Below are 13,083 nucleotides of genomic sequence, written 5' to 3'. Positions count from 1 at the left end.
AAAAATCGCCTTCTCAATATTTTGGCGAAAACTGCCTACTCTCAATCCTGCTTTTCACGCTCGCCATAATGGCGGATGCTATAACAAATTTGACGTTAACTGCTTCCCGACACTGAACTGAAATTTTCGTCCAAGCATCCATTGAAGTTCTTCGTGTCCAACGACAACCCAAAATGTGTTATTTTTTCATCAACAAAGAAATCCACTAGTGTATTAATATTCATTTTTTCTACAATTGTTTATTTGAAACATTTTAACTAACGAATGTTTTATTTCAGATAGTGTGATGATTGCGTAGTTGTAGGGCAGCGAACGATGATCTTTTTCAATGCTGGTCCTACTTAATATCTCTCTACTTTGCCCGAAGATTTGCGTTTTTGTTGCGTTTCGCGGTTAAATATATGTTTGAACCAAGTGTCCCTTTCGAAGGAAATTTTAGCAGTTCTTGTCCATCGCCGAACAGTCAAAAGCTCAATGTTATCTTCCCAAATAACGCCAACACGGTTTTTGCTTAGCATATACCGTTGCTTCGCCGACGAAAACCACCTCTGTTATGGAACTAAAACCTAAACTAGGGCTTTGGTAGATCTTTCTCAGTAACACACTGCGTAAAAGTGATCTACTCAGAGTTAGGAGGTACTAGCCCTTATTAGAAATTACGTATAATTTGTATACGAGAAGGCATCCATTCTCTCATGTGTAACACCAAGCTTTTGCCAACTCTCAAAATCTTATTATATTCGTCCTCATCGTGCAAAAGTAAAAACGTTCAATGTATACTGAATAAAAGGATAATTATGATAATTATAATGATGTTAATGATATGATATGTTTAACGAAAAAAACTGTCTTATAATCATTAAATAAAAGCAAAAAACATGGTTTCTGGTGTTATTCATTCATATCATACGTCGATCAAATAACATCCGACAGCAAAACATCATCCGCAAGAGTTGTCCATTTAGCGACGAGCCAGATATGTATAAAGAACTTTTTTCTCCGCTTCTAAGGTGAATTTTCTTTGCCCTACGAGACGACTAAGCGATCATCACATCGTACTGTCTGAAATGAAGCATTCGTTAGTTGGCATATTTGCGAATCAAAAGAATAGTAGAAACTTTGTGAATTCCGATACTCGAATAAATTTCTTTGTTGATGAAAAAATAACAAATTTTAGGTTGCCGTTGACAGCGAAGACTTCAATGGGTGTTTAGACGAAAATTTCTGTTCAGTGCCTGGAAGCAGTTAATGTCAAACTGTTTATAGCATCCGCCATTATGGCGAGCGTGAAATGCTGGATATTGATGGAAACTGTTGAGCATGTTGTGCATGTCAAGAAATCTGAAACGATTCAACTGTATATCACATTGTTTAGTAATTTTGAATACCCAATCAAATGTGCGCATCATCAGTGATCAATTTCTATGTGTGTGAGGTATTCAAAGCTCCTCAAATAGTTCTGGATTTTAGCCGAAGCCTTTTTTTCAATTTGCGTTTATTTTCTGTGGCCTGTACGTCTTCCTATTTACTCATGAGTGACGAGCACCTTCGGCTCTATTTTCTATCCGAAGAAAGACGTGAAAAATTATTTTTTAATTTAGAAGATCGAACCAACGCTCACTAGGGTGAGAGATAGGCACGCTTTGGTTCATATAGGGCCAACAAAAATCCTTAAACATCGACATTACAGTTGGCTTTTGTTACACAAGTGCTTCTCGAGTTTCGAGATTCGCCTGTTACCACAAACTTTCAGAAATATTTTACTTCATTTCTTCTCAAAAATAAGACAATTTATTTCAGTCCATTTCTTACCCAGAACTCATCGTGTGTGTTCTGTCACATTGTAGAACAAAATGCTATGCTCAACAAGTGCTTATTTTCAATTTCAGCATGCCCAGTATGGGCTGCACTAAAAGATATTTTAGTTACTAGATAAAGATTGTCGCTTCGGTTCCCTTTGTTCTGATGTCCGGAACATGTTGGGTACCAAGCTGTCAAATCGTATGGATTTTCTTTCTTTGACATTTAGCTCCCCTATCATCGCCAGCAAAAAATGTTCCAGACAGCGACGACAGCGACAATCTTTATGTGGTAACTAAAATATCTTTTGCCTCACTACACATTTGGGCGTTCATTACATTCACTCTTACCTGCTTTTAAACCATAAAAAATCTGCACTTGGTATGGAAACGCCCCGCAGGCACAACTGTTTTTTTTTTAATTTTTGTTTAAATAACTACACAACTTAATAATAATCAACAACTTGCACTTTTTTTATTACATTACAATAAATCTGTTCTTGATCCTCGTCGCCAATATGATATCTGAAAGCTTTAACTATTTATTGATTAAACGAACAATCAATCTTTAACAGTAAAATGATTATAAATATTTTCTTCTGTCACGTTCCACGCGTCACACACTGGACTACTTAGAATGTGTATCCCAATTCCATGGCTAGCTATGTATCCGGATACCACAGGCATATTTGATAATAAATATATTAACACTTTTTAGCGTTGCCAAATATTTTAAATAATGAGAAAAAGGTAAATAATTTCTTGATAATGATAATCTTTCCCTCAACTGTTAGGAAAGTTCAAGCATTGCTTCAAAAAACACTGCGAATAACATTTTCCATGTTTCCCAGTTCCTCCTGTATTGCTGGATAGAATTAAATCGCCCTCTGGCTCCCCTCCGTACCATCCTCAGCATCTATATCGTCATCATCGTCCTGACCGAAATCGAGTTTGTAATCCTGAAAAGGATACAAATTGTTTCATTCATTCGAATGTTGCTCTATTTCCACTTTTCCACAGAGTGGGCTCCCTCCTATCGCATGCTTTCAATCTCCTCTCGGCGCACAGATGTGGATAAATTTCCGTCACAAAATACAAAAGCAAAAAAGCGGGATCGAGCAGAACATAATGTTCCAACTAAAAACCCTCGAAAACTAAACCGGAGCAGATATACAGAACAGAGGGACGGAGTGCCCATCGGGAACGCAACAATCCCTCCCGTCCCGTGTCGTCCCCTGGTTGTTGTGCGAATGTGTGCCATCTCCGTGCGTTCGTATTTCGAATTAAATTTCCATCCTCAACCGCAAATTTTTAATCCGATTTAACGCAGTCCTGAACCATGAAAATTCCGAAATAAAAGAGAAAAACACTCTGATGAGTAGTGGATGGCGGAAAGGTTGGGTCCGACCTGCCCGGGCCCAGTTGATGGCGTGAATGCATTGAACTGAGACTCTGCATCAACGCGAACCGACGCACAACAAAGCCAAGCTTTGGCAGAAATCGTAACAAATTTCTTCAACCGGCGGCGGCGGGACTTGCAGCACACGGGGAAAATTTTGTGTGAAATTTGAGATCCTGCTGCTGGTACCGGGCACCGATGTTGCAATCCTTTCCAAGATTGTGCGGTTCCACGTCTGTGATGCGTCTGAGTTTGCGTTTGCGGGATGATGCGTTCGATGCAAGCGTCGGAAGAGCTGTCAGATTTTGCGGTTCACCTTCGACCGCGGTACGCTCCCGTCCTTTGTACCGTTCGCTGTTTCAGGCCCCGCGGCAGATGCGATGAGGTGGAAGCTGTTCGCTTTTCGAATCGAATCGCTGCAGCAACGCTAAGAAGGTGATACCCAATTAATCATTCGCGCTGATGACAAACCGCAATCGAATCGTCGCCGTTCAAGCGCCGCCGCTGAACCCCGAAACAGCAATCTCAAATCGGGCGAATAATTTGCAAACACGTGAATAAGGAAACAAGATTTGATGCAGCGAAGGAAAATTCCGATATACGTTTTGGTAGGCGACGCAGAGGGGGATCGATTAATAAACCCCGTACGACAAAACGCCGGTAGCTAATCAACTTTTCAAAATCAATCTGCTCCGAAATGATTCGGCAGCGACAAAGCGGTCCGCCGTAGGCCGTCAGATTGTTTGGATGCAGCTTGCTGCGATCAACTTGTCGACTTCACTTCTTTTTTTTTTTTGAGCGACGTCGACTTTGATGGAGGAGCTAACTGAGCGAGCAGCTTCCGTCGAACGATACCGAGCGAGCCAGTTTGATTGAACAAGTGGGAAGCTTGGGCGCGCAACGATCGAGCGACTAAAACAGACATCTCGAAACAAATGAAACCCGATAGTTCGGTATCGGCTTCAACGAATTTGTTTTTATCGGAAGAAAGCGAACGAGATCTTATCGGTGGATGTTTTTTTTTGTGTGTCTAGATTATGAATCACGGAGTCTTTCGAGGAATTCCGATATGAGCATTGATTGAGACGAAGAGAAACAAATAGAGACTTTGTGGTCTTGTGTTTAGTGTCGTCAGGTATTTGACGCGTTGAGCTGAGAAATGTGGATTCTTTTATCGGATTCCGCATGATAGGAAGAGCACTGTGAATTGGCCATCGAAGCAAATTTATCAAACTTGTATACAAGTGCAAAAAAAACAGAATCGGATGGGCAGCCCCCACAGAGAAGCGATGATTCTCTCTTTATTCTCGCTGATTTTGTTTTGGGGATCGCACCGTTGTGTAAAACTATTAGAAATCATCAGAACCTATACTCCCCGCGTTTGCAGCTTTGTAAAGAAATTTATCATCGAAAAATGTCTTGCACGGTATGCTGTATATCGCATATTTATACAGAGATGATAAGTGAGAGACATCTTCATTCTCTTTTGGATTCAATCCCTGGACAGAGCATTTACTTTAAAGATAAATAGTCCACTGCGTCAAATTGCCAAATTAAGTAAAATCGCTTTAAAACTCTCCCCAAATCCCCCTAGACGGAAAACATTCGTCCGTTTCTCCGCTGATCAGCGTCCTCCGTGCGTGGTGCGTTCAGATTTAAATGGGTTAAAAGAGAAAATCGCTTCCCGCTTTCCGGTCCATAAGCGATGCTGCCGAAAATAATCGATAAAACCCATTTCAAACGGATAATTTATGTGCCTTTCCGCCGTCGTCTCCCCACGCATTCTCGTTCGCTTCTATTCTCCACAAGCGAAACTGCTGTCAGACGCAGGAAAAACTTTTCACTTTTTCTCTCGTTGTTTTTCCCGAAGAAGGAAAACTTTCCAAGCTGCCATATTTTCCCATTTTGGGGTGGAAAAAAACCGTAGGACCAAATAAACAACGGCTCGATTGAGCCAAGAACACCGAAGCATCGGTGGCAGAGGAAGAAAGTTGTTGAACTTTCACTTTCTTCCCTCTCAAGGACCGCGATTTATTACTATACGGGGGGAAAAGTCCATTATTCTAGTACTCCCTTCTCGATGTGACCGGCATGCGCGTTGCAAACGTTTCTCATCGCCGGGCTCCATCAATTCACTCCCCAACGTGCACGTTCGGTGATCAGATTCTGGCTGTTGTCGTGGTGATGACCGCCCGTGGAAAGGCATGCTATGATGCGCATGAACGGAACGACGCCAATGTCTCGCCTACTACAAGCACTGACTGACCGCTCGGATTTCGTCTCGTCCCGCTGTCGATTGTTGAGGGTGAACGAAATCTGGTGGACCGGACCGGAATCCTGCCTGCTGGCTGCCGCGGATTGATTTATTCCTGCTTTCGGGTAAACAAAACTGCGGGTCCAGTCCGGGGATCGACTTGTAGGAGTCATCATCGGTACATCAAAAACGACCGACCGGCGGCGGTGGTTCGAACTTGCTTTGTTTGTATATGTGTTTAGGATCCTTTTGAGACGGCCACCGCCGTAGTCGGGGTTGGCCTTCTGGACCCTGGATTGGATGCGAAACGGAAGAGGAATTTGTTAATTTGGGCGCTACTGTTTGCGCTCTTGAGTGAGAGACCACTTCGGTGGCGGCTCGCGGTCAGATTTATGAGGAATGAACCGTGATTTTGTTTTAAAGATAGTCAAGCAAACTTGCGGAAGAATTATCACAGTAGAAAATTTAGAAAACCTCCATTCTATATCATTTAATGATATGGAACTAACCAAGGTTTTCATATTGTTTCTAAATTAACAGCATGCTTCGTGATTTCAATGTGAAATCACCAAACTTGATTATATTATTGTAACACACATTTTTCGCATTTCTCTTTCACAGTGGGACAAGAAACTGATCTAGGCTATCTTCAAGGTATTTATGGAACGCTAGAAAGCATCTAAACGAAAATTACCATTTCTATACAATTCGAACATTCTTAGGCTCAAAAGGTTATTTCAAAATCGACTATTCAACTGTAATCAAACCATTAACAACAAATTGACAATTTAGCCGAAGTAAATTTTGTATTTTTTAATAATGTCGGTTAGCTACGGTTATCAGGCTTATATCGTTCGTAGAAAATCCACAAACATCCGGATCAGGTATAGACTACACCTTCCGTTAGAAGGCCTATCTCCAATGAAGAAGGGTCGTTTGACCGTAACCCATTCGGCCGAGTGCCACTAGGCCGAACAAATCATTAGGCCGAAACCCATCTGGTCAAAAAGGTCATTTGGCCTAAAGGGTAATTTGGCCGAAAGGGTCATTTGGCTTGAAATATTCAAAACTTTCCGTTTCATCGATCTGCATAAAATTAATACTAATTCACCAACAGTCAGGATGAACAACTGTTTTTGACGGGGAAGGGTCGTTTGGCCGAGTACTGTTCGGCCGAATGCCATATGCTACTAGGCCGAAAGTTGTTTGGCCGAATATACAATTTGGCCAAACAGACAATTAGGCTGAAAGTCATTTGGTCGAAGGGGTTACTTGGTATGAAGTGTCACTTGGCCGGAAGGGTCATTTGGTCGAATAGCTTATTTGGCCGAAAGGATCATTTGGCCGAATAGGTCATTTTAAAAGTGAAAAATAAGGTGTGAAAAGTAAGCAGTCTCATTTCTCACTATTATTTCCCACTTCTTACTGTGAGAAGTGAGTAGGCGAATGAGTAGGTGAGATCTCTCACTACTCACTTCGCCCTTCTCACTTTTTACAGTGAGAAGTGAGAAATGAGGAGTGAGTAGTGAGACGTCGCACTTCTCACTCTTCATTCCTCACTTTTCAAATGATCTATTCTGCCCAGTGACGGAAATGTCATATCGATGTCATGGGACTAATTTGCTAATAACTTTTCTCACAAGTCATTTACAATTATGTTTTCCATATAAACATGTAGCCCTCAAATGACTCGAAAACTTTTTCTAATAGGTAATTTCTCTAAATATGATATTGGCGGCGTGAGAGCCGAATTAGTGTCAGATGACATTAATGTCATGACATTCCGTGACATTTTTTTAATCTCGCTCTCATGGCTCACACTTTGTATTTAGAGCAATGATCTGTTCGACAAAGTTCTAGGACCCTTTAAGTACTTCATGTCAATCAAAAATCCGAACTGTAAATGACTTTTGGAAAAAGTTATAAAAAAAATAGTAATAGCAATGCCATGACATTTTTTGACATTTCCCATCACTGATTCTGCCAAATGTCCTATTCGGCCAAATGTCTTTTCCCTTGGAAGGAAGTAGACTGTTGTACGGACTGGAGCTGACTTGAGTAGCACGTCGGGAGCTTGTCAGCATACTCTCCCCAGTCTTCAACCAATACCTTCGCATAGCATCCGAACTTTTTCCCTCCACACCCATCGAGGCGGTCTGCACAGAAGCAGGTGTCCTCCCCTTTGGCCGTCGCATACGCTTCCGGAAATCATAGGATCCCTCTCCTTGTTCAAAGGGGTTTGGGAATCTGCACACGATGGCCGGCGTTAGTCTCCCCTCAGTGACTAGGATTCACTGGCACGGAGTGAGGAGCTTAGGAGCTAAATAGCTACATTGTGATGCGCTTTAAGGGGGGGGAGGGTGCACAATACGGAGGCTCAGCAAAGTGGGTCACCGAGCAGCTAAACACCGAGTTTAGAAACCATGAGCATCACTACACTGACGATTCCCTTCCAAGAAAAGGAGTTGACGTACTGAAGTTTCTGGCCACAACCTAACGGTGTCGGATAGCCTTCCTGTACAATGCAGCGACTTCATGGCGGAAACCGCAGCTTTTTCTATTGTCGCAACTACTTTCTCTGAATAACAGGTCCTAGTCCTAACTGATTATTGGATCCCTGGACACTGCGCTGCCGTAATCTGAAAAAGTGACGTATACGCCATTTTCCAAAAATGGTGTTAACGAGTACTACTCATCGAGCTCTTTAACAGAAAAATGCATGTTGTAAAATGGCTGTTACGTCACTTTTCCAGATTACGGCAGTGCGGGGTGCCAGTGACCGTTATTGCGGACACTCTTACTGAAGTCGCTGGGTACTAAGGCGCCATCCACAAAGTTCGTCACGCTTCTTCGGGAGAGTTCCGAGCAGCGTGACGAGTCATAGAAAAATTTTACAGATTTAATACTAAATGTGTGACGAAGGGTACAAAATCGTTATGTTTTGCGTGACGTACTTTGTGGATCTTCCCTAAGGTCGGCGTTTCACGACATATCGATTTCTCCGGCTGACGTTAAAGCCTGGATCAAAGAGATCGTTAACAAGGATTGAGTAGCTGTGAAATCTGCGAGGCACAAAATTCAGTGGAACAAGTGTTTTGTCGATAAACATACGAAATGCCACCAGCCAAACACTCCTCATCAGCTTTCTCGAAGATGTCTTCCCGGGCACCCCAACCCTGGTGTATGTCGGACCCACCCACGGAGCCACGCGTTCTGCGATATTTTTTCTATATTTTTACTGCGATCTGAATATTGTAATTGCTTAGCTTACATTCTGATCAATTTATTGCAGAAATCCTCCGCTCCAAATAGTTTTTTGTGAAAGTCCTCTGCGCTATGAAAAATCTCTCCTATGATCGGTTTCACGGATCGATAATATGCGTTAAGTTTGGGTTTCCTATCCGGAGAACGAATTGCGTTTCAACCATTGGATTCCTGGATGTCCGTGCATCCATAGTTGGCCACCCGACTAAAGTTTGGCGATGAAACACAATTCCTCACTACCGTGATTGATGTCTTTTTTCCTAAATTTCCGTCCAGCTTTTATTTTCTAAACAATTTTTTTTTTAATTGAGTTAAAAAGACCAGATTTTGGTTAAGCCAATCCGGTATTACATAATTTGAATGCGTTTCAAATCGTTTCAAAACAGATTTTTCTCTTAAATCTGCCACACCCAAACTGATGCTAATCATCTGATTTCATAGAAAAACAAATAAGGTACACTGGGGGAAGTGGAAAAAGGGGGTAAGTGTAAAATTCGACTCGAAAAATTGAAATTGTACATACTTTACAGCTTTTACCACATCAGAACATTATACAATAATATACTTTGATGCTCACACTAATACTATGGTGAAACTTGTATAATACATACACTAACACGGTTAACGCTTGAACTGTAATTTTAGGTTTCGCGAAAAGTAGATTTTTCCATTCATAAAATCAATTCTTATTTGCTCCAATTGTTCTTTTTTCAAGTGAATTTATATCACAGGTGACCATTATAAAACAATTAAACTAATCCCATTCAATTGGTAGTGGTTTGTACCAAGAAAGCAAATAATTCAAAGATTTTACACTTACCCCAGATATCAAACACTGAGGGGGAAGTGGATAATGTTCTAATTACGCAATTTTTTCTTCCCTTCAGGGTTTATTTCGATAGCTGTGCATCTAAATATGTTCCTTCTTAGTTATTATTGTGATTCCAGTGGTGATTGGGCTCATATAGATAAGAAAATGCCTGATTAATCCATCTATCGGTATTGATGTCTTTCGCATGTTTTACATATGAAAAAAAGTACATATAAGAAAAATAGCACTTATAGGTAAATATATTGTATAATTCACATTAATTTTTATTCATAACAAGGTTCGCCGCTAAATGCAATTTATTTGCGAACAAATTAATTAAGGACAAGTGCTTAAGAATAGCTGATAATTTTGTACGTGCTTTGCGCACACACATACATCCAAATACGCACATACAGACATCATCTCAAATCGTTAAACTAAGTTGATTAGTTTATAATCCTGTAAGTCCCATTTTTCCTTTAAAAAGTTCATCTTTGGGGCGAACATATAGACTTTACGTACACTTAGTGTTCGAGAAGGCAAAACCAGCCCTCCCCTAGCTATTACGAGAATTCCTTGAGAATCTATTCCGTTAAGGTAATGAAATTATTCCACAAAAGATACTCAGAGCAATTATCGTACTGATTTTAGTTATATGTAACTACTTATCACTATTGAAGGTCAAGGTAACATGGGTTTTCCACTTACCCCATCCCACTAGGGTAAGTGGAAAAACAACTCCTAATTTTAAAATCTATTTCCATAAATTTCAAGCGACCAAAATGGTATGAATTACCACACAGTTGGTGCAAAATTGACTGTTTTTGATAGCCCATTTTGATTGAACGCATTTAAATCATTTAAACTGGTTTTACACTAACTCAAACATGCACTATCGATTTTTCCTTTTCCACTTCCCCAGAGTACCTTACCCTAAAATCTTTAGATGCCCAACATATTTTTGAAATAAAAAATATTGTAGAATAACCGTCTAAAAAAAAGAGCTTGAAATATTTTTTCTATTGTTGAGTGCTGTCAATACGATACACCGCGCGGCTGTTTTAATATTTCCAAAAGCGCATTTGCACAAGATTCCACGTGGCGTTCCACATTCGAAAGGAACAACCGCACCTTAGGAAATGCCATAATGTTATCTCCCCATAAGAATCAAGTATACGGACAGCCAAAAGCGCGGTGGGTCGTTTCCTGTGGGGAGCGCCGCGTGTACTTTTCAGCAAATGCGTTAATACTTTATTATCTACTATGTCGCAGGCGGTGAAATTGTCTTTTTCGATACTCACATGATTCAGAAGTTTCCCGTTTATCAGAATTTTAGATCTTTGCAGGTGTCCTTAAGATTCAGATAATTGCCGAGACCAGACATTTTTAGAATATTTTTTTAACATTTTTGATTCCGTAAGTCATATAAATTCTTAAAATTTCTTTGAATAACCTGGAGGGTTCTCCTGGACCCTCCACATTATTCAAATGCTTCAGATTCCGAAGACTTCTTCGTTGTATAGAGTCTGACAAATCAACTCAACTTTTTTAATCCTGCAGAACGCCAAGTTTTTTTAATATGTACTTATAGAAATTGTCAAATGTTTTTAAAATTTTCAAGTCTTCATTTTTCAAGTTCAGTAGACCCTCTAGACTGCCTAATTTTCCCTCTTTCTTCTGGTTATTCAGATCTATTACAGATTTTCCAGACACCCCACCCCAGACACAAATTCCAAATTATTCATGAAATGCGGGACGTTTTCCGGGACGCATGGAAATGCGGGACAAGTAGGCTTAATCAGGGACTGTCCTGCATAATCTGGGACCAGACGATCACTTTTACCCTAGCACTGGCGATATCATGACAAGTGAAGAACTGAAGTCATTTCAAAATTCACGGAAATGAAAAAGATAAATAACCAATGACTCACCTACTTAAAGTAGATTGATGCATCCTATCAATACGGGAGTTATCTTGAAGTCTCTGAATGTTTCAAAAGACGGGAAACAAATAAAATTTGAAAAATTGAATGATATCAGTTGACTTGTAAAAATCTCTTAAATCTATGTTCGAATTGAATTATATAGCGAAGATGGGAGAACAAACATAAATAAAGTTTGCAAATCCCAACACCCCAATTATTTTGTCGACCTTTCGCAGATAATCCAAAAGCTTCACAAGTAACAAATCCGAAATTAAATATTTACTGAAATTCGATAAAAATATTTGTTGTGGCTCGAGATCCGCTAAGTTACGTTTGGAGAGCTTCTAACGAGAACGACGGAATTTGACTAAGATTAAAGAACACACATTTCTACTTGCCTCCGAGGGACATTTTGTCGCTTCGAAGCGTCTAACTCAACTAACTTTTACTTTATCACATCATGTACTAGTACTTACTTTGTAGAGAGATCGTAGTAGTCATGGCTCGCGAGCTGACGTGTTTTTGTAAACAGCAGGTTTTTCGCTGCCAATTTTTTTTTCTTCAAATAAATGTTAAACTTGTCGTCCATTCTGAAACCTGAGATGTGAATATATCGCGTGAATAAGGAATACTATTTGCAAAGTGGCTTCGTTGCAATATACGTCGTAAAGAACATCGGGGACGTATATCAAAATGCACTACTCAGTGTGCTCTACAAAAGGACACCACATGGCACAGACGCAATCCGCTGCGGCCACTAAGGAGTATGGTAGATAGTTTCTTCTTCAGATCATTACCGTTCGCTGTAACCGCTGACAGTGCTGCTGCAGCCGTACATAATGCTGACTCTCTGATCAGTTGGAGAAATGGCCAGCGTTGTCGGCATCGGAGGTGAAGATCATCCGCAGCCAAATTGGAAGCACTGCCAATTCTTCCAATTTTTGCTGGGTAAGGTTGGGAAACTAAGGTAAGTTTTGCCTTTTCCTATTGCGTTCTTAATGTGAAGGCAAAGACCGCATCGATAAAGAACGAAAATTATGGACAAGTTTAGTATGGTGATTTCTAGGACTGCTTCCAAATACTTGCTGAAAGTATGTTATTTAAGTATTAAAAAGACTGCGAAACAGATAATCAATTTCCTAGCCCCAGCGGTTTTGAATAGTGTGATTGTTTGTGGTATAATGTTGGATTTTATTATATTGTATGTGAATTCGCTTCCGACACATTATTACCTAACGAATGCCATATTACTCTACTCTGTGGCACATATGAGGGTTTTGATGTGCGGGGAGCGAATTATCGAGTAAGTACTTAGTCAACAAACAGCCCAACGTGAAAAATGCATATTAGATCAAACCAATCATTTGATAGCTATCTGGAATGAATTTGTTTTTTAGTATTCCAAGTATCGAACCTACGAAGTACGTGTAGTGATATAGTTTTCAATTTTACAGAAGTTAATAAAGTACACCTTTAGAATACATTTCTATTTTTCATCTTTCAACCCGCTATGATATTTCTATTATTTTTTTAATGGTTAAAACAAAAAAACATCATATTATGGAGTACATTTTTGCAATAATTTATCAATCAACCAATTTAGATTGCATTCGACGAGAATGCTGGGATCG

The 13,083-nt window shown here is 40.2% G+C and overlaps 1 protein-coding gene across 3 annotated transcripts in view; it reads left to right on the top strand.

Moving 5' to 3' along the window:
• LOC134215441 (paired box protein Pax-1) overlaps positions 1-13,083 on the top strand; it is a 168,488-nt gene that overhangs the window by 24,766 nt on the left and 130,639 nt on the right. For 2 of the 3 annotated variants that reach the window (XM_062694639.1, XM_062694633.1), the window contains one exon: positions 6,074-6,106. The exons of the other annotated variant lie outside the window; for it this stretch is intronic. In XM_062694639.1, the coding sequence (XP_062550623.1) occupies positions 6,074-6,106 (33 nt within the window). The remainder of the gene's footprint in view (positions 1-6,073; positions 6,107-13,083) is intronic. 3 annotated transcript variants of the gene reach the window in all.

This window comes from Armigeres subalbatus, chromosome 1, assembly GCF_024139115.2.
Source record: "Armigeres subalbatus isolate Guangzhou_Male chromosome 1, GZ_Asu_2, whole genome shotgun sequence".
Taxonomy (NCBI): domain Eukaryota; kingdom Metazoa; phylum Arthropoda; class Insecta; order Diptera; family Culicidae; genus Armigeres; species Armigeres subalbatus.
The sequence above is the reverse complement of the archived record's forward strand: the minus strand, read 5'-3'. Positions and strand labels throughout refer to the sequence as shown.